The sequence below is a fragment of the Rhinopithecus bieti genome, unplaced genomic scaffold (genome assembly GCF_001698545.2).
Source record: "Rhinopithecus bieti isolate Rb0 unplaced genomic scaffold, ASM169854v2 scaffold_29830, whole genome shotgun sequence".
Lineage (NCBI taxonomy): Eukaryota > Metazoa > Chordata > Mammalia > Primates > Cercopithecidae > Rhinopithecus > Rhinopithecus bieti.
In genome coordinates this window covers 1,037,723-1,063,625 of record NW_016813163.1, presented here as the reverse complement: position 1 = coordinate 1,063,625, position 25,903 = coordinate 1,037,723, and the positions used below count along the sequence as shown (strand labels likewise).

The 25,903-nt window shown below is 39.5% G+C and overlaps 1 protein-coding gene across 5 annotated transcripts in view; it reads left to right on the top strand.

Moving 5' to 3' along the window:
• ST6GAL2 (ST6 beta-galactoside alpha-2,6-sialyltransferase 2) overlaps positions 1–23,479 on the top strand; it is a 94,644-nt gene extending 71,165 nt beyond the window's left edge. For 4 of the 5 annotated variants that reach the window (XM_017847746.1, XM_017847745.1, XM_017847744.1 and 1 more), the window contains exon 6: positions 18,171–23,479. In XM_017847746.1, the coding sequence (XP_017703235.1) occupies positions 18,171–18,442 (272 nt within the window). In that variant the 3' untranslated portion in view covers positions 18,443–23,479. Of the gene's footprint in view, positions 1–6,917; positions 7,006–18,170 lie in introns of all 5 variants that reach the window. The other variant, XM_017847747.1, reaches the window with a different exon arrangement.
• The last annotated feature ends 2,424 nt before the right edge of the window (positions 23,480–25,903 follow it).

The following is a 25,903-nucleotide window of genomic DNA, read 5'->3' as shown; positions in this document are numbered from 1 at the left end:
GTAAGTCTCTAAGGACTTGCTTTATGAATCTGGGTGCTCCTGTATTGGGTGCATATATATTTAGGATAGTTAGCTCTTCCTGTTGAATTGATCCCTTTACCATTATGTAATGGCCTTCTTTGTCTCTTTTGATCTTTGATGGTTTAAAGTCTGTTTTATCAGAGACTAGGATTGCAACCCCTGCTTTTTTTTGTTCTCCATTTGCTTGGTAGATCTTCCTCCATCCTTTTATTTTGAGCCTATGTATGTCTCTGCATGTGAGATGGGTCTCCTGAATACAGCAGACTAATGGGTCTTGACTCTTTATCCAGTTTGCCAGTCTGTGTCTTTTAATAATACAATTATTCTTTTTGTTTCTTTGGAAGACATAACTATAAAATTTACTCACTTTACTAATGAACTCAGGTTTTGTCCTTAAAACTTATTGTCAAATGACATACATAACAGTGTGGACTGTAAATGTTTTCCTCAAAAGTGGATTTTTGTTTGTTCCTATCAAGTTGGGACCCAGATTCTTGGATATACTGATTAGTGGGGTATAAGTTTGTAAAAAGCAAGCAAAGTTCCAACTCTCATTGATTTCAGGAAGGCATTCTCTCACTAACATTTGGGCAGATGAAATTCGGTGTGGTCGACTTGAATGTTTCTCCCTGTACAATTTGTATGTTGAAATTCTAACCCTCAAGGTGATATTAGCAGGTGGGACCACTGGGAGGTGATTAGGTCATGAAGGTGGAGCTTCCCTCATGGATAGGATTGGTGCCCTTGTAAAAGAGACCCCAGACATCTCATTTGCCTCTTTCACTGTGAAGACACAACAGAAAGATGGCCATCAATGAACCAGTAAGTGGGCCCTCACGAGGCATTGAATCTGCTGCATATTGTTCATGGACTTTCAGGCCCCTAAAACTATGAAAAATAAATTATTGTCATTTATAAGCCACCCAGTTTATTGCATTTTGGTACAGCAGCCCAAATGGAATAAAACATTCAGCCAACACCTTCCTCTCAAACAGCATAACATACTTTTTGCACTTTCATTAGCAACCCCTAGCCCAGTGCCAGTAGTCTCTTTGATGGCTCATACATCACATGGTCTTGCCTTATTGGATTAGGAACTCTGTCTGTCTGTCTGTCTGTCTCTCTCTCTCTCTCTCTGTGTGTGTGTGTGCACGTGCGTGTGCATGCGTGCACATGTGTTTTCTGCTGGGAAAAGGAAAGCAATAAATATTAAAGGGAAAAGGAGTATAGAAGCAACTTCTATTCAGTGCACCAGTCTGAATGTTTCTTGGTTAGTAGGCCTGGAGATATTGTGACATCAGAATCGTCATTGATCCAGTACCCCATAGGCAGGGCTGAGCTTTTTCTTTGGTGCTGTAAGATCTGTGCACTATTTCCTATGGAAAAGAAAATCAGATTTCCTAGTGAAATCAGATTTGGACAGAAATACCTAGTTTGTAACCAAATAAATTCTTCCTGTTTTTCTGAAAATAACAGGGCTTCCTTTTCTGCTTAAAGAGAAAGAATAGTAAGTTTCAAAATTTGAAGAACACATTGACCTAGCATTGAAGAAAGCAAACTCTAAGAACCTCTTCAACAAAAGTCATTTTATTGTTGGAAAAACACCTGATTTCAGAAGTTTGCAATTTACGAACACAGAAAATTTATCAAAGATAAGAATGGTTCTGTTTTCCTTATAATAAATGAATTCCAAAACATGTGAACAATTATATTATTGACACAATATAAACACATTCTAATATGAAATTAAACTATGCTTTTATTACAAGCTTACTTCAATATTAATAAGATTCTTATTAATGGAGAAACTGCATGGCAAAAACGGCAAAAACCACAATTACTTTTGTACCAACCTAGTATAATTTGAAGTCAGGTCATGTGATTCCCCCAGTTCTGTTCTTTTCACTCAGGATAGTTTTGGCTATTCTGGGTCATTCTATTGAATGCGTCTTTTGTGATTACATATACATTTTAAGATTGTTTTTTCTGTTTCTGTGAAGAATGTCATTGGTATTTTGATAGGGATTGTATTGAATCTGTCGATTGCTTTGGGTCAGATGGACATGTGAACAATATTGATTCTTCCAACCCATGAACATGGAATATATTTCTATATTTTTGTGGCCTCTTCAACTTCTTTCATGGATGTTTTATAATTTTCATTATAGAGATCTTTCACTTCTTTGGTAAATTCCTATGTATTTTATTTGTACTTATTGTAAATAGGATTACCTGCATGATCTCTTTTTCAGATTTTCATTGTTGGCATATAGAAATGCTACTGATTTTTGTATGTTGATTTTGTATGCAGCTTTACTGAATGTTTATCAGTTCTAATTAGGTTTTTCCAAATATAAGATCATGTCATCTGCAAACAAGGATCATTTGACTGCCTCTATTTGAATTTGGATGCCCTTTACTTCTTTCTCTTGTCTGATTGCTCTAGCTAGGACTTTCAGTACTATGTTGAATAACAGTGATGAAAGTGGGCATCCTTGCCATGTTCCAGATCTTAGAGGAAAAGTTTTCAATTTTTCTCCATTCATTATGATACTAGCTATGGATCTGTTGTATATGGCTTTTATTGTGTTGAATTATGTTCCTTTTATTCCCACTATTTTGAAGGGATTTTATCATGAAACGATGTTGAATTTTATCAAATGCTTTTTCAGCATCAGTTGAAATGATGATATGTTTTTTGTCCTTCATTTTGTTAATGTATCACATTGATTGATTGTGTATGTTGAACCATCCTTGCATTCCAGGGATAAATCCCACTTGGTTGTGATGAATGGTTTTTTAATGTGTTGTTGAATTCAATTTACTAGTATTTTATTGAGGATTTTTTTAATCAATATTTGTCAAAGATGTTGGCCTGTAGCTTTCTTTTTTGATGTGCCTTTTTCTGGTTTTAGTATCAGGATGGCTTGTAGAATGAGGTTGGAAGTATTCCCTCCTCCTTTATTTTTCAGAATGGTTTGAGTAAGATTGGTATTAGTTCTTCTTTAAATGTTTCGTAAAATTCAGCAATAAAGCCATTGAATCCTCGGCTTTTCTTTGCTGGGAAACTTTATTACAATTTTGATCTCATTAATTGTTACTAGTCTGTTCAGGTTTTGGATTTCCTTATAACTCAGTCTTACTAGATTGTATGCATCTAGGAATGTATTCATTTTTCTAGGTTTTCCAATTTATTGGTGTATAGTTGCTCATAGTAGCCTCTAATGAGCCTTTGGATTTTTGTGACATCAGTTGTATTATGTCTCCTTTTCATCTCTGACTTAATTTATCTGGGTCTTTTCTTTTATCTTTGTCTGGCTAAAGATTTTTTCAATTTTGTTTATCTTTTCAAAAAGCCAACTTTATGTTCCATTGACCTTTGTATCATTTTCTTCATTTCAATTTCATTTATTTTGCTTGATCTTTATTATTTCTTCCACTAAATTTGGTTTTGGTTTGCTCTTGCTTTTCTACTTTTTAAAGATACATCATTTGGTTGTTTCATTGAAGTTGTTCTACTTTTTTATGTAGATGCTTATAGCTATAAACTTTCCTCTCACTACTACTTTTGCTTTATCTCATAGGTTTTGATATGTTGTGTTTTCATTATCATTTGTTTCAAGAAACTTTAAAATTTTTTTCTAAATTTTTTCACTGGATCATTGGTCATTCAGGAGAATACCATTTTATTTTCATGTGTTTATATAGTTTCCAAAATTCATCTTTTTAATTACAAAATTCCTCTTGTTAATTCTAGTTTTATTCCATGGTGGTCAGAGAAGATACTTGATACAATTTCAGTTTTTTTCAAATTTTTTAAGACTTGTTTTGTGCCCTAACATATGGTCTATCCTTGAGAATGATTCAGGTGCTGAGGAAAAGAATGTGTATTCTGCAGCCATTGGATGAAATGTCCTGTAAATAATTATAGGTCCATTTGGTCTGTGATACAGATTAAGTCTAATGTTTCTTTGTTGATTTTCAGTCTGTATGATCTGTCCAGTGCTGGAAGTGGGGTGTTAAAGTCTCCAGCCTTTATTGTTTTGGGGTCTCTCTCTTTAGCTCTAGTAATATTTGCTTTGTGGTTCTGGGTGCTCTAGTGTTGGGTCCAATATATATTTACGATTGTTATATCTTCTTGCTGAATTGACCCCTTTATCATTATATAATGACCTACTTGGTCCTTTTTTTTATAGGTTTTTGGCTGGAAATCTATTTTATCTGATACAAGTGTAGCTACTGCTGCTTTTAGTTGGGAAGTGGGTTCCATTAGCATGGAATGTCTTTGTCTATCTCCTTTTCAGTCTATATGTGTCTTTATTGGTGAAGTGTGTTTCTTGTAGGCAGTAGATCACTGGGTCTTGTTTTTTTTATCCATTCAGCCACTCTGTGTCTTTTGATTGGAGAGTTTAGTCCACTTACATTCAGTGTTATTATTGATAAGTAAGGACTTACTCCTGCCATTTTGTTGTTTTCTGATTGTTTTTGCAGTCTCCTCTTCCTTCTTTCCTTCCTTCTTGTCTTCCTTTTAGTGAAGGTGATTTTCTCTGGTGGTATTTTCGTTTCTTGCTTTTTACTTTTTGTGTACCTGTTGCGTGTTTTTCAATTTGAGGTTACCGTGAGGTTGGCAAATAATATCTTAACAATTCATTATTTTAAACTGATGACAAAACTGATTGCATAAATAAAGAGAAAACCAATAAAAATTCTACACTTTAATGTCATCCTCCCACTTTTAAAGTTTTTGTTGTTTTTCTTTATATCTTTTTTTTATGTCTGTGTCTTGAAAAGTTGTTATAGTTATTATTTTTTATCATTTTTCAGTCTTTCTACTCAAGATATGAATAGTTTACAGGCTACAATTAAGTATTATAATATTCTATGGACTTACTATTACCAGTGAGTTTTGTACCTTCAGATTTCTTGTTACTCATTAACATTCTTTTCTTTCAGATTGAAGAATTCCCTTTAGCATTTCTTGTTGGATATGTCTAGTTTTGTTGAAATCCCTCAGTTTTTGTGTGTCTTGGAAGGTCTTTATTTCTCCTTTATGTTTGAAGGATATTTTTGCTGGATATACTATTCTAGGATAAAAGTGTATTTGTTTTTCCTTCTGCACTTTAAATATGTCATGCCACTCTCTCCTGGCCTGTAAGGTTTCCATTGAGAAGTCTGCTACCAAACATATTAGAGTTTCATTGTATGCTATTATTATTTGTTTTTCTTTCTCTTGCTGCCTTTAGGATCCTTTCTTTATCCTTGACCTTTGGTAGTTTGGTTATTACATTTCTTGAGGTATTCTTTTTCAAGTTAAATCTGCTTGGTGTTCTTATACTGGAATATTGGTATATTTCTCTAGGTTTTGGAAGTTTTCTGTTATTAACTCTTTGAATAAACCTTCTAGCCCTATATCTTGCTCTACCTCCTCTTTAAGATCAATAACTCTTAGATTTGTCCTTATGAGGCTATTTTCTAGATCCTGCAGGTGTACTTTATTCTTTCTTATTCTTTTTACTTTTGTCCCTTCTGACTATATATTTTCAAATAGCCTGTCTTCAAGCTCAGTATTCTTTCTTCTGCTTGAATAATTTTGCTATTAAGAGACCCTGATGCATTCCTTGGTATGTCAATTGCATTTTTCAACTCTGGAATTTCTGCCTGATTGTATTTAATTATTTCAATCTCTTTGTTAAATTTATCTGATAGGATTCTGAATTTCTTCCTTCTGTTATCTTGAATTTCACTGACTTTCTTCAGAAGAGCTATTCTGCATTTTCTGTTCAAAGGTCACATATGTCTCTCTCTCTGGGTTTGGTCGCTGGTGCCTTATTTAATTTGTTTGATGAGGTCATTTTCCTGGATGGTTTTGAGGCTTGTGGATGTTTTCTGGTGTCTGGGCATTCAAGTGTTAGGTATTATTGTAGTCTTCACAGTCTGGGTTTGTTTGTACCCAGCCTTTTTGAGAAGGCTTTCCAGGTTTTTGAAAGGAGTTGTATGGTATATGATCTAAGTTTTTGGTCACTTCAGTTGTATCTGCATTAAGGGGCACCCTGAGCCCAGTAGCACTCTGGCCCTTGCAGACTTGTAGAGGTACTGCCTTGGTGGTCCTGGATAAGATCCAGATGAATTCTCTGGATTGCCAGTCAGAGACTTGTTCTCTTCCCTCACTTTGTCTCAAACAAACGGAGTCTTTCTCTCTGTGCTGAGCTGCTTAGACTGGGGAATGGGGGACAAAAGCACCTTTGTGGCCACCATCACTGGGACTAAACTGGGTAAGATTTGAAGCCAGCATAGCACTGGGTCTCACCTAAGGACCATGGTAACCGCTGGCTGGCTATTGCCTATGTTCACTCAATGTCCCAGGACTCTACAATCAGCAAATGATGAAGCCAGCCAGCTTATGTCCTTCCCTTCAGGGCAATGAGTTCCCCCTGGCCCCAGGTGGGTCTTGAAATGCCATCTGGAAGCCAGGGCCTAGAGTCAGAAACCTAGGAGTCTACCTGGTATTGTATTTAGTACAGCCAACCTGGCACCCAAGGCATAAGACAAAGTCCTCCCCACTGTTCTCTCCCCTTTTCACAAGCAGAGGAGTGTCTCCCATGGCCACTACCAGCCCAGACTCACAGTGAGCGTTATCTGGCTTCCACCAATGTACATTTAAGGCCCAAGGACTCTTCAGTTAGCTTATGGTAAATGCTACCAGACCTGGGAGTCTCCTTTCAAGGCAGGGGGCCCCCCTCTGGCCCAGGGCAGGTCAAGAAGGGCTGTATGAGAGCCAAGGCCTGGAATCTGGCACCCCAAGAGCCTGCTTGGTACTCTACCCCACTTTGCCCAAGCTGGTATCTTTGCTGCAAGACAAAGTGCCCTTTACTCTTCCTTCTCCTTTTTTCGAGCAGGAGTTCCTCTCCGTAGCCACCACCACTGGGAAAATGCTGAGTGTCACCTGAAGCCAACATGGCTCTTGAGTCTCACCCAAGGCCCACAGTGAGTACTGCCTGAGTACCACTGCTGATTATTCAAGACCCAACAGCTCTTTAGTCAGCAGATGATGGATCCTGCCAGGACTGACTCCTTCTCTCCATGAAGCAGGTTCCCTTCTGGCTCAGGTGTGTCTAGAAATGTCATTCAGAAGCTAGGGCCTGGAACGGAGGCCTCAGGACTCTACTTGGTGCCCTATCCTACTGTGGCTGAGCTAGTATCCAAGTTGTAAGACAAAGTTCTCTTTACTCTTCTCTCTCCTCTCCTCACCTCACAAGGAAGGAAGGAGTCTCTTCCAGAGCTGCAACCTGTGCTGCCTGGAGCTGGGGGAAGAGTGGTACAAGCACTCCCTTGGCTGCCCTAGCTTGTGTCTCAACTAGGTCACATGCCTCCAGGTCCACTGGCTCTGAGTCCAGCACAGCACTAGGATGTGCCCAGGAACGGAAGTCCTTGTGGCCTAGACTGCCATTGAAGTTTACTTAAGACACAGGAGCACTTTAGCGCCTGGTGGTGAGGCTTGCCAGAACTCAGATTGTGACCACTGGGATGGATGATTTGCCTTTGGCCAGGGCTGGTCTAAATGCTGCCTCCATAGGTGCTGGCTGAGTTCTGCCCGGGACTGCTTTCTGCTGTAACAGGGCAGCACCGAGTTCCATTGCAAAGTCTCCCAGTCACTGCACTTTCCTTCCCCACAAGTGCACAGGTTCTCCTCCCTGCTGGTGGATGGAGGAGGCACGGTGTTGGCAGTGTAAGACTGAGTTTCCTACTCTCTTCAGTGTTCCTTTCAGTGATAGGAAGTTAAAAACAGATACTGTGATCACTCGCCTGATTTTTGGTTCTTACAAAGATGCTTTTCTTATGTGGATAGTTGTTGACTTTGATGTTCCTGCTGGGAGGACAATTGGTGGAGGATTCTATTCGGCCATCTTGCTCTGCCTCCCTATATCTTTACTGAAGTTTTAAAACTAATGTTTACTGAAGTTAGCCCTCTCAAATTTCTAAATTAATATTTTTTAATCATGTTTTCTATGTTTTTAACATCAGATTTTTGTTATTACTGAGCAACTCCACCTAACAAAATATTCTGAAGAATCATTATTAGAGTTGACTCTTTACTGCAATTTATCATGGAAACCTGACTCAAAGTTGCATATCGATTATTGATAATTATTTTACAAAACATTTAAACCATAACTTTGCAAATATGTTTTGACTTTTGGTATCAAGATTATTACTTGGAATTCAGTAAAAGCCTGATAGCTTTTTAAGAAATCCCATTTTATTAACATATGTAAGGCGGAGGAGGTTTAGAGTTACTATTTATCCTCACATAAGTATGTGTCCAAAGCTTTCACCAAACCTTAAGGAAGAGAATGACTCTGCCTTACTTCATTAGTTTCTCTTTGCAACTTTTTTGAATAATCCCCTAGAACCTTGCAGTCCTTATAAAAAGAAAGAAAATAACAATATAACTAAATGTTTACACATTTTTTGAAACACCAAGTAACTCCACCCCACTTTCTGGTACTGCCATCCTGACTTGACTTCAGTGTATACCCTTCCAAATCTTGACCACATCCAGATCTTTAACATTGTTGTAATGAACGAGGCTCCCTCACTGTGAAGCACCACAGCCTAGTGCACGGTGTTCCCTGAATGAAAAAACAAATTGAATGAATGGGAGGCTGTAATTTATATCATCTTACAGATTCTCACCTTTGATTTAACTGGTGTCATATGTAGAAGGGTGGCCACCCTCCTGGCTTGTCACTTTATGTGTGCACTGTGGCTAAGACCTTAGATTCTACAGAGACCAGAATCAAATCTTGGCCCTACCACTGAATAGCTATATGACCTTGAACAAGTTACTTAGCATCTCTAAACCTCAGTTCCTTCATCTATAAAATGAAGATGCTGATAGTACCTTTAACTTTGAATTACCATGTGCCTAAGCACAATAACTAATATTTACTATTTGCTGTTATTGTAATGTGTGTCATCTAAAAACTTATGCCAGGTCAAATAAGACTCTTTCCCAAACAGAAAAGGACTGTTCTTTCATTAAGACCTATAATCAAGGTGAAAATAGACTTTTGTTTTCTTTGCTATTACAGAGATCATATAATTACATCAAACAGGTGTATCATAATGTATGCCTTTGTTAGTTGTTCAGTATTCTGGTTGTTTCAGAGTGCTTCATATTATCAAACAATTATGTTGACAAGTCATTACTATATTTATGTGTTAATACAAATTATGTGCAGTATGTGACTATATAGGCTTTTCTTTAAACTATTTCCTTAAGATAAATTCCCAGGAGTATTAGTGCCAGTGCAAAGGGTATGACATTCTAGTGATTATTGATAAGAGCTGATATATTGCTTTCCCAAGAATTATGTAGTTGAGTTTCTAATTAGACTCCATATTTGTCCTGTGGGTTCACAGAAGAAAGTACACTAGTAGATACATTAGATTGGATTGCATGTACTATCTCCTTCTCTAGAGAAGCAATAAAGGAATTCATACACCTATTACTGGACTGCACACGTATTTTTAAAACTAAAAAGATGTAACATGAATCAGGGTAATTTAGATGATCCATAAGGACTCGTTTCTTTGGAACAACTTCTCCATCTTATTAGCTTCCTTACACTCAGCCCATTGGGAGCTACTTGTTCACATATGAAGAGCATTTCTCTCTTTCATCCCTAGTCAGATACTAGAGATTTTACCTTGTTATTCCGTGCAATGAAGTCATTTTGACTGTGCCTGACTGAGGATAAGGAATAATTTACTTGGAGTCCTGCAGCTTCTATTTTGCCCACGTAATGACATATTTTTATAGTTGAGTGATCTCACCTGGGGTCTTCAAGCATGGCTGGATGGGTTTGCCATCTGCATGCAGTAGGGCATCCAGGCACACCAGCAGGCACCAGCCTCACCCACCCTGGCTCCCAGCCTGAGTGCTGACAGGCAGACAGACCTTGTAGCCAGGGGCTCCGCCTGACATATACACGGACGTGGAACTCCTTTTTAAGGTACAATTTCCAATTCTTTTTATTGCAGAAGCCACCAACACCCCACCCTTTTTTTTTTTAACGCAACCACTACTCATAATATTATAACTAATATTTCTGAAGTTTACAGGTGCAAACACTGTAATTTCAGGCTAATTTATATATGCACAAGAATAATAGGCTTAAAAACATGTCATAACTTCTTTCTTTTCCATTTTATATTGGTTTTTGGAATCCCATTTTTTAATATGTCACCCAAACTCAGAACATTAGCACAAAATAATAAGCTACTTAACATCTATATTTAGGATTGTGTAAAATGTGTCACAATTTTGTTGGTTAGGAACAGCTTTTTGTATTTTCCTGTAAATAATGAATCCTGAGTGTGTGATAACAAGAAATAATGAGCTAAAAATTAACCTTCCAGTATTATTCTTGCATTATATTATTTTGTTTAGGGTGGTAGAGTCTTCTTAAATTACATCAGGTTCAAATTTCCAAAGCATCTTTTAGTTACAAATATTTTCTAGAACTGCCACTTAAAAAGTCACTTTTATCTCTTCAAGAATCTCAAGTGTAGCTCTCATTATTTTCCATTTTATGATTGAATTTAAGGAGAAACCACAAAACAGCTGCTTTTATTAACCTGGCATATTTAATACACTTAGCCTTTCACCCTCACCCCTCATTCAGAAAAGTGTTCTGCAGTGTTCTATTGGTGACTCTTAGAAACTGCTAATTTACTTCATGTGTGAGTTATGTTCAAGTGTTTATTACAACTGATTTAAACTGGTAGTTTTTCTGTTATTTGTATTATGTTCTGTTTTATATCCATAGCTCATTTGGCTATTTAATGAAAGGCTATTTTCATCAAGGAGAAAATTTTGTTTTTCTCAATGATTTGGGATGTTATTTTAAATATTCTGCCAAGTGAAAAACAAGATAGTTTTGGCATAACCACAGTTAAGCTAAATGCTAAATGATTATACTAGACTCTGATAACACATCAAATATATCTATATATGCCAATTAAAGATGTATAAAGGAAACCTCAGCCATCTAGAATTTGTGATAATCTGTACATGTGTCAAAGTTTGCCTTTTATTCAGGTTTTAGAACAAATAAGTGCTCATTCCGCTTATTATGCTGAATCATATAACATGACATTTATAAAGACCAGTAGAAATGCTTTTTAATTGGTTTGATAATTGTCTTGCATTATACAACTTTTTTTTGGGTTTTTTTGTTTGTTTGTTTGTTTGTTTTGAGACAGAGTCTCGCTCTGTCGTCCAGGCTGGAGTGCAGTGGCCAGATCTCAGCTCACTGCAAGCTCCGCCTCCCAGGTTTACACCATTCTCCTGCCTCAGCCTCCCGAGTAGCTGGGACTACAGGCGTCTGCCACCTCGCCCGGCTAGTTTCTTGTATTTTTTAGTAGAGATGGGGTTTCACCATGTTAGCCAGGATGGTCTCAATCTCTTGACCTCGTGATCCGCCCGTCTCGACCTCCCAAAGTGCTGGGATTACAGGCTTGAGCCACCGCGCCTGGCCCATTATACAACGTTTAAAAGCATACAGTTTAGCAAATGAATGCCTCTTGAGTGATAATTGCCTAGAAAATACTAATGCTTATTTTCTTCAAATGAATCCCTCATATGGACTCATTTGTAAAAACTGGCCATATAAGAAACTTAACATTCATACCATTTAAAGATTCTAAACAGCTGGTCCCACACCCATTTGATTGGCTTGGAAAATACATTAAAAGTGTCTAAATCTTGATCTGCCTATCAAAAGTCCAGCCTCATGTTGAAAGCAGTAAAACTTTTATTAGTGATTAAAGTTGTTAATTTTTGGTAGTCCTTAAACAAAATTACTTAACATAAAAGTTTCTTAAATGCTTTTTACAAGCTGTCCTTTACTGAATTGCATATTATTAGATGATTGGTATTCTTCTTGCATTTTGGGTCGTCCTGAGCAGACATAAGAGAGGAAACAAAAAAAGAATCAATAACATTTTTAGCATAACCAGATGTGAATTCCCCACATCAATCTGGCATGGGGAAATGATTACGAAGTAATGTGAGACTTTGAATTTGTGCATATATGGTATCGGGGCAGAAAAGACAACGCAGACAGCTTGACTGCTTATCCTCAGGAAGGCGTGCTTGCAAGACTGGTCCTTGGCTGATGTCTGGGAACTTGGATTTTTTGGGAAGGTTCCCACCCCTCTAATTGATAAGCATTGTTCACTGTGTGTGTACTGTTTATGCAAGAAATGTGTTTTATGCTGTATACTTGCTTTCCTTCCGAGAGTCTGGAATTTTAGTACACGCCAGCCAGAGACTGCTGACATGACCAGTTTCAAATAAAAACACTGAGTACCGAGTCTCTGAAAAGCTTCCCTGGTTGGCAACATTTCATTTGTGTTGTTGTCTCCATTATTTCTGGCTGCTATAACAAATACCATAGACTGGATGTCTTAAACAACAGAAAGTTCTGTCTCATGGTTCTGGAGGTGAGAAGTTAGAGAGCAGGCACTGGTCAATTTGGCTCCAGGTGTGGACTCTCTTCCTGGTTCGGAGACGGAGCCTTCTTGCTGGTTCCGCACATGGTGTTGCTGCAGAGAGAAATCATCTCCACAACATCTTTTCTTACAAAGGCACTAATCCCATTCATGAGGGCTCCACTCACATGACCTAATCACTTCCCAAGGCCTCACTTCCTAACACCATCACATTAAGGATTAGGAAGGATCTCAACCTGTGAGTGGGGGATGGAGACACATTTGGTTCATAGCCATTGTCACAACTCAGTGCTGGCGGAGTTCAGTCCCTGTGCCACTCCCTGGGAGAGGATTCTTGAGGCTCGCACCTGGTGTCCGCTGGACTTTTTACCCCGTGCACCTTTTCCTTGTGCTGATTTTGCTTTGTATCATTTTGTATACATCATCATCGTGAGTAAAACTCTGTGCTAGATGCTGGGTCTTCCTATTGAATCGTTGAAGCTAAGGGTGTGTTGGGAACTGACAGTACCTTAATGGTGGTGACGCAGAGTTCATCTGAGAGCTGTGTGCTGTTGGTAGTCATTTGTGAATGACAAGGCTCAGCATTGGGGCATTGCGGAAGAGATCTGACGGTAGTTCATAAACATTTTTCTCAGTATGATGTTTAGGATACTTTCTTCAAGCCATCCTAAGAATGGTCATGGGCCTTCTACCTGTCATTAAATTTAAAGGTGAAATCTTTAGTTTTGTTTAATTTCGTTTTATTTTTAAAGAAAGGTGCTCTAAATCTCTGATGATTAGTACCGTAGGCAGTTTGATAGATTTTTAATTTTTTTTTTTTTTTTTAAAAAAAAGGGCTCTAAAACTCTTATGATTAGTACCCTAGACCTCCCGAGTTTATGGCCATTCTCCAGCCTCAGCACTCCAGAGTTAGCTGGGGGATCTACAGGCGCCTGCCACCCCGCCCGGCTAGTTTTTTTTTTTTTTTTTTTTTGTATTTTTTTAGTAGAACGGGGGTTTCCACCGTGTTAACAGGATGGTCTCAATCTCCTGACCTTCGTGATCCGCCCGTCTTCGGCCTCCCAAAGTGCTGGGATTACAGGCTTGAGCCACTGCGCCCGGCCGATAGATGTTTAATTTAATTGAGGAGGCCTCAAACAGCACTTAAAGACTCTATTCTTCCCTAATCCTGTCCCCGTTCTGCCTGCCTGCAGTATCTATTCCCCACATACCCCATTCTGAACCATGTAAGAGTTATTATTGTATATGTCCAAACATTGACATCTACCTAGTTCTTTTTTGCAAAGTATAAAGAAATTTATTCTTCAAGTGTTTGTGTATTACTAAGTACTATTATTAACTCTTAGGAAAATTGATGTGTAGATGGAATCAAATTTAATACTAATAATTTGCACTATTATATGACAGAGTCTGAATCTAAACTCAAATTTATGTGTAACAACAGCCTTAAAGAAAATTAAAAAGCAAAGTATGCATATGCTAAATGAATTGATCATGCTGTCTGAAAAATATTAAAGAATATTCTACATCTTTGACACCATAAATCTCCTTGTCTACCTTTCACATAACACAATTAGTTTTATTTTTATTACTAGTTTTTTTTTGTTTTTTTTTTTTTTGACAGGATGTCACTCTATCTTTCAGGCTGGAGTGCAGTGGCACAATCATGGCTCATTGCAGCCTCAACCTCTGGGCTACAGTGATCCTGCCACCTCAACCTCTTGAGTAGCTGGCACCAAAGGCACAAGCCACCATGCCTGGCTGATATTTTTGTATTTTTTTTTTTTTTTTTTTTAGAGACAAGGTTTCACCATGTTGACCACCCTGGTCTCAAACTCCTCGGTTCAAGTGATCCACCTGCCTTGACCTCCCAAAGTACTGGGATTACAGGCGTGAGCCACCGCACGCCTTACTCCATAGTGAGTTTTAAATTAATTTTTTCATTTTTTTTGAAGATGCCTCCATACCAATTCCATATCAGTGGCTGCAGCTGGCTGCCACTTAAACACTCAGGGTATATTCTACTGTTACTTTAATTTTAGGATGCTCCAAGCCATGGTTCATAGTTTCAGGCAGCCAGAAATTCATGAGACTACAAAACAAGATGGAAAAATCATTGTTGCTAAATGTGTATCCAATAGGCAAAAATCAGGAAGAACTGTGCAGAAAACTTAGGACCAACACCCATTCTCATAGCATCTATTGGCTTTCAATTTGGACTGCCATGAGCTAACTGACAAATCCCTCTATTTCTGAAGCTGAAGAAGTTCTTTTTAAATATAGAGTACTTATATAAGAAAATACTAAAAGTGTACCTATTTACATATATTGAAAGCATAACTATTTGCATAGTCTGTGACAAAATCTATATTGTATATTTAGCAGATAACATGATTTAAGATATAACGGTTAACTAGCAGCAAGGGTAAAATTTTTCTCTGGAAAAACAATCAGATTCAAGCATCTGATAGCTCTTTGAGTCCAAGAGGATAGCAAGGATGTATAGGGAAACTCCCCAGAGTTACTTGGATTTGGTAGCAGTTCAAATCTAGATTAGCTGTCAACGTGCAGAACGTCTTCCTGCCTATGAGACAACTTAGGGATTCCTCAGCAGTTCTCAAAAAATGTGTGTTAGAACAACCTTTTCTTTAAAGCAGGAGACTAGACCAGCACTGGTCCAGGAACATGTCTTACTGCTCTGCAACTAGATGACTGTAGAAACTGGAAGGCTTTAGACACCTTACAGCAATTTCACATAGGCATGGCATCCAAATAGGTGATCATTTTTCTCATAATTCCTTATTATGGTGTTTTACAAAAGCATTGGTCTGTGATAGTTTGGAGCTTTTCTCTAACTGGCCTTTCACCTAAAGGGAATGCTTGTTAAAAATTCAGATTCCTGTACCCCAGCACAAACCAATGGAACCTGAATTTCTGGAAATGAAGACAAGTCCCAGGAACCTGCATTTGATCAAGCTGCCTGTGTCGTTCTTTTCTATGCTGAACTTTGAGGACTACTGCTTTATGGGGAGGATCAACTGCATGGCTAACATACTCCCCTAAGTATATGATTGGCTTTAAAAACCATCCAGTTTAAGAACCAGAGTTGCAAAGGTCACAGCTCCAACACAATTGACTCCAGTCCTTATGGATGCCATTGTGTTATTAGCTCATAGAAATGCCCAAGTAGCAAAGAATTGTGGTTTCTGGGTACAGTTCCACTGCTAGGTTATACAGTGACTTTGTGCAAAAGACACCCTTGGAGCCACCTCCCTGCCATGTGCAAGGAAAGTGTTGTAATAAATATATTGATTAATGATGCCCGTGATGAAGTCCACCCCCTTCAGCGTGGTTCCTTGTGCAGAGCTGGCAGAGCAGATGTCATGCCCAGGTGAGAGGGAGCCCCCAACGCTAGGCAATGCACAGCAACTTGGTCTGTAGCCCCTGATTGGAAAGCATGAAGCTGTCCTCAGCTCCACAGACACTTTCCACAGCTCTGGGAAAACTTCAGCCACCAGAGAACATTCACACCAGAGTGTTTCTTGTTGGTTTAGGTTTGTCTGTGGGTTGTTTTGTTTTGTTCTGAGACAGAGTCACACTCGGTCGCCCAGGCTGGAGTGCAGTGGTGCATTCTTGGCTCACTGCATCCTCCGCCTCCCAGGCTCAAGTGATTCTCCTGCCTCAGCCTCTCAAGTAGCTAAAAATACAGGCACATGCCCAGGTAGTTTTTTGTATTTTTAGTAGAGATGGGATTTCACCATGTCGGCAAGTGACTGGAAATAAAATAATTTAATTCTCCATGGGCAGATACCATTCACCATGTGAATTCCTTATATATGATTTTATGCAGGGGAGAAAAAATGTTTGAGAGCAGTCATTGCTAATCAGGAGGCAAACTTTTGACCACCTGCGTCCATGTTTCTCCACGGGTGCAGACACTCCGAGCATCTGGGGGGGTGCTGCTTCCTTGTTCTCAATTGGTGCCACCTGAATGCCTGAATCACATGCTTTGGGCTGACCTAAGGGAGCAGCAGCAGCCAGGCAGCCATGGAAGAAGGAAGGAAACTGGTAGAAGGACCTGGGAGAAAAACAAGAGGAATTGATCCAGTAACTTGAGGTTCTGACCATCGCTCTTGAGAGCAACTTGACTGCATAGAATTTGAACTGCATAATCCCCTTCTTACTCTCAACTATGATACCGTATCATGACTCAGACGTCTTCTACGCAAGCTATCCTTGCTGTCCCTGGAGCAGTATCACTTCTCCTGTTTCCTTCTACCAGGCAGCCCCTTGAGCTTCACACTTCTCCACCTTTGTGCGGCCTTTCTGGATCCCCTCGGCAAAATTAGGCCCCTTCTCTCTTCTCTCCCAGTGTCCCTTATACAGGACTCCTCTGATACGGGATTTCTGTGTTGCACACGTGGTTGACTAATTCGGGAATATTACTGTCATCTTCAGATAAATATTGGCTATAAAACAAGAATAACCATGCTGCTTTGTTTTTTATAACAAGGGATATCCCTTTCAGAAAGCAGATAAGCATTTTTTTTTTTAACTTTCAAGTTAATAGTGGCACTGATGGTGTTGAGAAAAGAAAGAAAGCCATTAGTCTAGATCAAGAATAAAATGTACTCAGGCCAGGCGCGGTGGCTCGCGCCTGTAATCCCAGCACTTTGAGAGGCCGAAGTGGGCGGATCACAAGGTCAGGAGATTGACACCATCCTGGCTAACACGGTGAAATCCTGTTTCTACTAAAAATACAAAAAATTAGCCAGGCATGGTGGTGGGCACCTGTAGTCCTAGCTACTCAGGAGGCTGAGGGAAGAGAATGGCGTGAATCTGGGAGGTGGAGCTTGCAGTGAGCGGAGATCGCGCCACTGCACTCCAGCCTGGGTGACACAGTGAGACTCCGTCTCCAAAAAAAAAAAAAAAAAAAGAATAAAATGTACTCAGTGATGATTAGCTGTTATAGCTGTTTATTTGAAACATGAAAAAATTAAACCTTTAGCAGTGATAGTGCAGTGAGAAAAATAATTTTGTTAATATGAATCTTAAACTCTGTATCCCTCTAACTCCATTTCTTTCCATTCAGAGAACTATGGTATTTTATAAGAGCTGGTCCATTGTACCGTTTTATGTTACAACTCTTCGAACAACTGTATTATAGTCAATATATAATCAAGCAACTATTTTATAATTTAGTTTTTATAGTATTTGTTTCTTTGGAACGTAACAGTCCCACCATTGCAAACCAGATGGGACATGTGTGTAGAATGTGATATAGGAGACTCTGATTTGGGGGTTGCAAATCTGTCACTAGAGTGTGGTTCCCTTAAGTTCACTGACTTCTTTTCATCTCTCCTTACCAGGCCCACAGTGATAAATTGAATGAGTGAATAAATATATGTATATAATATTACATTTTAATATGCACCCATACTCCATGAACTGCATACACACCACTTAATGGAAGTTATAACATTGCAAATGTAACAATAACAAAAAAGTGAATGCAAAGCAAGTGTCTCTGGCCATAGTCATACCCCATCACAGCCACCTCCTCCTACAAAACAATCATTCCTCTCATGTGGAGTTGTTCATTAGATTCTAATTTTTCATTTTCATGTCAGGAATCCTCATCATGATGTCCATGTGCAGAGAGGTGCACGTGTACGAATACATCCCGTCCGTGCGGCAGACGGAGCTGTGCCACTACCACGAGCTGTACTACGACGCAGCCTGCACCCTCGGGGCGTACCACCCGCTGCTCTATGAGAAGCTTCTGGTGCAACGCCTGAACACGGGCACGCAGGGGGATTTGCATCGCAAGGGCAAGGTGGTTCTACCCGGCTTCCAGACGGTGCACTGCCCTGCACCGAGTCCGGTCATTCCGCACTCTTAAAAAGGGTTTCTTGGGAATCAATGTGCAATAAGGTACTACTGTTGTACTCAAAGTCACAAATGAATACTTGAAGATAGATTTTAGACAATGTAGTTTTGAGTCTTTAAACTGTAATTTAGTGGTGGTCATGAGAATTCTTCACTTTCTAAGCCATTGAGTATTTATTACTGCTTTGAATATAAAAATGGATTTTTTAAAAAATAGGGCACAAGAAAGATGCAGAACAAAGGATAGCTATAAAGAAAACATGTGTATGACCATGGGTATGGTACCTCCAGAAATGTTAACAACTTATTCTTCTGCCATGAGTACCCCTCATCAGGGTTGGTTTCAGTAATAGGTTTTGGTGATGCTCCCGACCACATGAAGTGGTTTATATTTAGAAACATCCAAGTTGAGGGACATCATTTACAGCATCGAGTGCATCACTGATACATGCCTTCATCATTAAATATCCTAGGTTTTATGACAAACATTGAAATTATCACTCAGATGTGTTTAACAGCAAAAATTCCCAGCACATCCTGGCAAATGCTTGTGTTTCCAACCGTTGCATTCTTCATCTCTGCTTCCCATTGCCCACTGAATGCTTTGCTTTCTGTGCGTCAAGACGGAGTTCTAAAACCAGAAAACATCCACCTTGAAAGGTCCAAGAAAAAGCCAAATTCCATATAGCACCACAGAGGAGGCTCTTTGTCTCCCTGCAGTATTTCAACCAGGAGCATTAGTACCACATGCACCAGGAGGCACATCACTGGCAAGTAACGCAGAATCACGGGGCTGCAGGTGCCCCTGGACACTCCCTGGTTCTGGCTTTTCTGCCTTATACCTCCTCACCTGCAGATCTACCCCACAGCTTTTGCATAGTCAGTGACACACCTGACAATTGGCACAGCCATGCTGGGGAAGACAGGAAACACCTCGCTCCTTCCGAACTAGAAGGAAAGATTTTGGAGCCGTCACCCTGTGCTTCTAGGGATGCACGCCTGTCTATTGTATGGGTTCTGGCAGGTTTTTATCAGCCAGGGGGAGCTCAACAGTGATGAGCACTGAATCTTCACTAAATCTTCCTACAGACATTTAGGAATCCAATCCTTGCTTTCGCAGATATGTTTTATGTCAGCAGCGTGACAAAGCCATATAATTAAATCATTTACGCGAAAGCATTGCTTATTAACAAGGAAAATATCTAGATGCTTCAGAGAGAAAGGCACCTAGAGGGAAATTTTCATCCCAATATATTAGCTATATTCAGGGCTTTTTTTTTTTAAATCTCAACTGTCACTGATACATTGAACATTTTTTGCCAAGAATATAGTGAAACAGAAACATTTTGTAATACCTTAATTAAACATGCTATTATTTCAATGTATAACCAAAATGTATCTCCATGGTACAGTGAAGACTTGTTGCAATGACAGTAGCAGCTTAATTAAAGGCGTTCTCCCTTGCAAAGTGTATGAATGTCAGGAGAGTTTAGTGGAAAAGTTTTGTTTCAGGATTGGTTTCTAGACTGTTCTCAGGACTATTTTCTTGAGCAAGAACGGCTTACAGAGACTGGTGGCTTCTGTTTGGTTAGTCTATTCAGCAGATATGGAGCTGAATAACAAGACATCTCCTATAGCTTATTATAATAGTGAAGGAGAAATTGGAAAGTTTTAATCACAACAATATCCAATAAAAGCCCATTTTGAGAGTTTTGTTATTAAGTCTATGAGAAGGGATAGATAACTTTGTCCTATGTATTAACTTATGTCTAAATAGACATGGTTAAGCCATGTTCCTTTCTAATTTCTTTTTTTTTTTTTGAAATGGAGTCTCGTGTCACCCAGGCTGGAGTGCAGTGGTGCCATCTCGGCTCACTGCCAGCTCCGCCTCCTGGGTTCACACCATTCTTCTGCCTCAGCCTCCCAAATAGCTGGGACTGCAGGTGCCCACCACCACGCCCGGCTACTTTTTGTGTATTTTTAGTAGAGACAGGGTTTCACCGTGTTAGCCAGGATGGTCTCAATCTCCTGACCTTGTGATCTGCCTGCCTTGGCCTCCCAAAGTGCTGGGATTACAGGCGTGAGCCACCCGTGCCCGGCCGTTCCTTTCTAATTTCTTGAAAGAACTTGGTCTCGTCCTTATGTTTACATGTGTGTAATAAGTTCAGCAACTCTGGAATGTGGGTGAGGTGGCTCTGGTGGGTGAATATTACTCCCTACAATCCTTGGATCTTTCTAGATCTTCCCGGCCATTAAATGCCCCTGACTATTGAAGCTCCTTTTATAGTTTTGCGAGTGGATTTACTTGTAGGCATCCTTACTATCCAGCACAATTCCCCTTGGCTGACATGAGAACTTGGTTAGAGGAGAATTTATTGGGGTCAGTGTAAGTATGCAAGTTCAAAAGCCTCAGAACCCCACACTTAAAAGATTTTTAAATAGAATTTTGTTGTAATCATTGTACTTTTAAAATAGTACTTTCAGTTTCATTGAGGTTACAAGAAAGACTGAAGAGTACCACAGAAATTTAATTACAATTTTTGCTTTTATTATGGCCTTAAAGACTCTTGGGAATCAGGGTCTGTTCAACAGTCAGTAAATGTAATACACATATTAATATAGTATTGACTGGGCATTCTTCTATAAAAGTTTAAGTTATTTAACTTCTAAAAAATGTTAGGCAGTTATAGTTAACATGATGACTACTTCCAGTATTAGCCAAATGGGTCCTAAGTGGCAGTATTTTGCCAGACATTGACTAAATCTTTACATGCCTAAATCCTTACCTTTACTGAATTCCAGTAAACACACAGTTCTTCTGTGGAGTAGTTAACAATAAGTGGCAGCTCACTGAATTTCTCCCAGGTTCTGTCTCTTCCAAAATCCTCCATCCTCTCTTATGAAGGGAAGCTGATAAAAAATCCTCTCGGTGCAAGCCAAAGCGGTTAAGGATTCCTTTTTGCACTCTCAGGACCAACAAACATTCTTTTGTATTTCAAGATAATTTCACCCGTTGTTGTTGTTGTTATCACAAAGAAACAAATTTTGACCAGCAGTGACAATTCAACCACATCTAGACTCTCTCTCCCTAACTTATTTCTCCAGCCGGTCACACCAAGCAGGCGGGTAACCTTTAACAGACCTGGTGTTCTCATGGAATACCAATGCCCATCCCAGGGAGCTGACCTTTCCCACTCTGTCCTTATAGAGTTGCTCTTACAGAGAACTTTGTGCTCAGGACCAAGGGATGGTCAATTAAAAGTTGCATGTCAGCATCAGGCTTGTGCATTAAAATGGGCAAGGGGGGCTTTTATACATCATTGAATGACCAGGTCTTTCCTTGTCTGCCTGAAGGCAGAGCTTTGAGGAAGAGCACTTCCCATGTGTCTGGTCCTCTTGGTCTCTCAGCTAGACACTTAATCAACCCTGGACTTTCCAGTAGTCCTCAGTCATTGTAGCCATAGCATCTGCACAAAAAGAAGTGCTAAAATAATCATTAGCATTTTCAAAATTAGGAAATCAAAGTAGCTGGGTCACTCTCTTACATGTGTATGAGCCAAGTCATTCTGCTGGGACAGATCATACTTACGCTGCTGGTAGACTCTTCTAAGCAGTAACACATCTCCTGCATTAATTAGGTAGATCCCGTTCGGGTGCATTAAGTGGGATCAGTCTTAGATGAGTGCCAGTATGTGATCGAAGAATTTCATACATACAAATGCCATGATTCAAGTTTTCTCTCCATTTTTTCTTATCGATCAACACGCAGTACATGTGGTCAGTTACCTGGTTGAATTTCTGCTTCGCTGTGGTAAGAGACAGAGAAAGGGAGTGAGGTGGGATCAGGGGAATTATCAGAGAGACATGAGTGAACCTATTGGCCAGGTAGCTTCCAAGTCTGTTCTATTGTATTGTCTGTTTCGATTTCTGACTTTCTGATAGTTTAGAACTCTTACCCAGTGGTTACATGACTGATCAAGGCAACTCTATCTGGAAATTAATTGCTTAGGTAAAACGTTCCCGAGTTTCAACTTGTCTTTTATACTCTGGATATTCTCATTGTGAGATTATTATGCATGTTTGTGTCACATGGGCATTATTTACACACTTGATAAATGAAAGGTATTTCTCTGCCCGTTCAAGGAAATAAAATGTAAGTTCTTGTTTTATTAAATGAATGAAGCCTTTTGGTTAAAAAAAAAAAAAAAAAGTAATCTAACATGTTTCTGTTCAAACTTGAGCTAATGAAATTTAAAGAATTAAAGACATTGATCTAGTTCTTAGTATAAAAAGCGTACATGTAGTAGATATAGTTATATAATTGTGTATATACATATCTACAAACATGGTTGGTTTCATATTGCTTTTCACCAATATTTTGACTGAAACCTTTACTATAAATTTTATTTTAATTATGTAACCACTAATATTTTAAGAGAAGGAAGCAAATGTTATATGTCCTTCTGTTAAAAAAAAAATTCAGTCCTCCGCCAACCGCTTCCCACACACTCATACTCTGCACATCTTGGATACGTTAAAATGGTCTGACAGAATTATTTAAAAGGCACTATGTAGGTAGAACACTACCTTAATATTGTATCCTAGTCAGAAGCCTGATTTAACACTGAACTTTGAAGAGAAGCTTAGCTGTCGCTCATGGCTTTCAAAGACTAGAAGAAACATTTACTGGTTCTATGGAAAATAGTCTTCTTGCTAGGTAGATTTGAAACAAAGAAATTGCACTGGGAGTGTTAAAATCTAACATTTATAACAAATCCTGTTGTACTCTAGATGAAATACTTAGTTCTTCCAGTGGAAACCAGTGAACTTTTTTAACAGCTTTGGGAATTCTTTTGTATAATAACTTTTAAAATGAAATGTGTACTCTTCAAACTAATTAAGGCTTGAAGTTTTCCAGGAGTCGCATTTTAAAAGTGTTTGTACACATTTTAACACTTTGATATTTTCTATTTTGGTTTTGTATATTTTATGTATACACAATGTACAGACTTTTTTCTTGTAAATAAAACATGTTTTCATTTGTCTAGAAGTTTCTTGTTTTAATTCATAGAAGTTACACATACAAATGAGCAAGTGGCAAAATAACAGTCCATCCCTAGGAAAACAAATGGCAAAGCTGAAATCTAATTAGAAGACTGAGTGGCAACAGAAGGAACAGCAGCAGGCCTTCAGCCATGAATATGGACGCAGCCTGGGCCTGAAACCACAGGTGGGTGGGTTTTTTTCTTCCAGAGATTAATTGCCACATGCAGGAGAATGAAAGTGGCGAAATCAAGTGGAAAAGGCATATTGAGGCTAACAAATCTTGATGTTGACTTAATAAGCCAGGATTTTGATGAATGCATGGTTTTTGGGAGACTCTTCCTCGGCTTGACAGGGCATTCAGTCTTGGAAAACGTAAATAAGTTATTTGAGAAAAGCCTAAAGACAGCTGAGTCACCTGCAACCCACCACAAAGTCAAATTAGCCTTGGTATTTTCATACTTGTGACGTGAAGGGTCAGTTAATTAGGCTCCTGGAAAGAAATTCTCGGTCATTTGCGCTTTCTGTTCAGAATGGTAGGAAATCCTCAAATCAAGGAAGTCTTTGGGGTTTTTGGTGTGAGGACAGTGTGAGCAGGTAGGAAATTCAGAGTCTTCCATCACCGCAAACAGCTGTGCTGAATCAGAGAGGACTCCCACCACCTTCGTGCTGTTGTCATATTTCATTCCCCACAGATGACCACTTTCTTCCAGGTAATTAAAAGGTAGACATGGCTACACCAGCCCTGATCGGGAAGGGCTGGAGTAGATCACTGGAAGGATACTTTTCCATGTTCTCGGAGAAGCCACGCATGCGCAAACCCCAGGGACTTTGAGGGGCACACATAGGAGACTTGGTGTCAGTTAGCGCTATATGCTGCTGGGAGGATTCAGAGGAAGAGAAAGGAATTGTATAAGATAAGTTGCACTCACAAGACGGCAGGAGCTAGGGGAAGGAGGTGAAGTGAACAGCAGGATAGAGAAGGCTAAAGTGAGAGGGAGTGAAAAGTAAGTCCAGGGGTCCCAGACGCCATTTGCATATCAAAATCAACGACTCAGAAACAGAACTACCTCACAACCAAAGGCCTACCCAGGCAACCCCACTGAATGCACTGAAGCGCTGTGTTCAAGACACCCTGGTGCACATAGCGTGGCAGGGAGAAGGCCCTCCTGCACTAGATCTCTGCAAGCCCCTCGTTGCCTAGAGCAGGGGCTGGCCCACAGCCTACTTTTGTAAATAAAGTTTTATTGGAACACAACCACACTCATTCATTCACATGTCTATGGTTGCTTTCACCCTACAAGGGTAGAGGTGAGTTGCAACAGAGACTCTGCAGCCACCATGCCAACCTGGCCCTTTACAGAAACAGTTTGCTGACCTCTGATCATGAATACAATCTGTGGAAAACTCTAGGCTGGTCTTGTGGTAGATGATGTACATGTAATCATCATAAGACCACCTTCTAAAATAGGTATTATATTAGCCCAGTAAAGTTGAAGTCAGAGCGGTTAGGTGTCAGCCTCTGACACACAGCCAGGAAATGACAGAGCCAGGCATGCAATCTCTGACTGGCTTCAAAGCCTTTGGTCAGGAGCATTGTGTTAAGTCTTCTAACAGCAGCCTTGCCCTGGGATGCTGCCCTAACACTCAAAAATTCTACAGAGGATCATTGCACTTTGAATATTGTGAGAAACTGTGCTTTCAAATTTATGGAGACTAACATTGGGCTTTTCCAGAGGCTTTTCCAGTCCTCTAAATCCCCAGAGCCCCGGAATCCTGAACTGTATGAGTCAGTCAAGTACAATTATTTTGTTATAAGAAGGCAGCCTCTATGATTGTCACAGCCCAGTGTAAAGAGTGCCTCTGATGCGGTGTAGAGAACGCAGCCAGGAAAGATTGACATTCCACAAACTCTGTGCTCAGCCACTCTCCTAGCTCAATTGTATCATGCTGGAGAAACAGGCAGTACTTAAGAATGAGGAACCCCCTGAGAAACTGATTAGAAAAGTAAAGCAAAAGAAAAATCAATGACTTTGAAAATATGTCTTCTCTTGTCATTGCTGGCTTACCATCCCAAGGATGGGGGAAAAAAGGAGATAGAAACAGCAACATGCTCTTTAGTTTTTAAAACAATGCTGGCATGAAGAGGTTAAAGAGGGTATGGGAGAGCCCAGGTGGGTGCTAGAAAACCTAGGAGAAGACATCCAGGGACCTTGGCCACCCATGTGGGCCCAAGTAGAGGAAGAGCCAGCAGTGATGGTGACTCACAGAACTCATTTTTTAGGAATATTGTGCAAGTAATTGCATTCTCTGATGACTTTCTTCTAAAAACTACATAGTAGGTATGTGTGAGAAACAAATATTTTTCCCTAACTAAATTTATTTCTTACCTTGAATCCCCTTTTCAAAGCAAGGTAAAAACTACCCTATT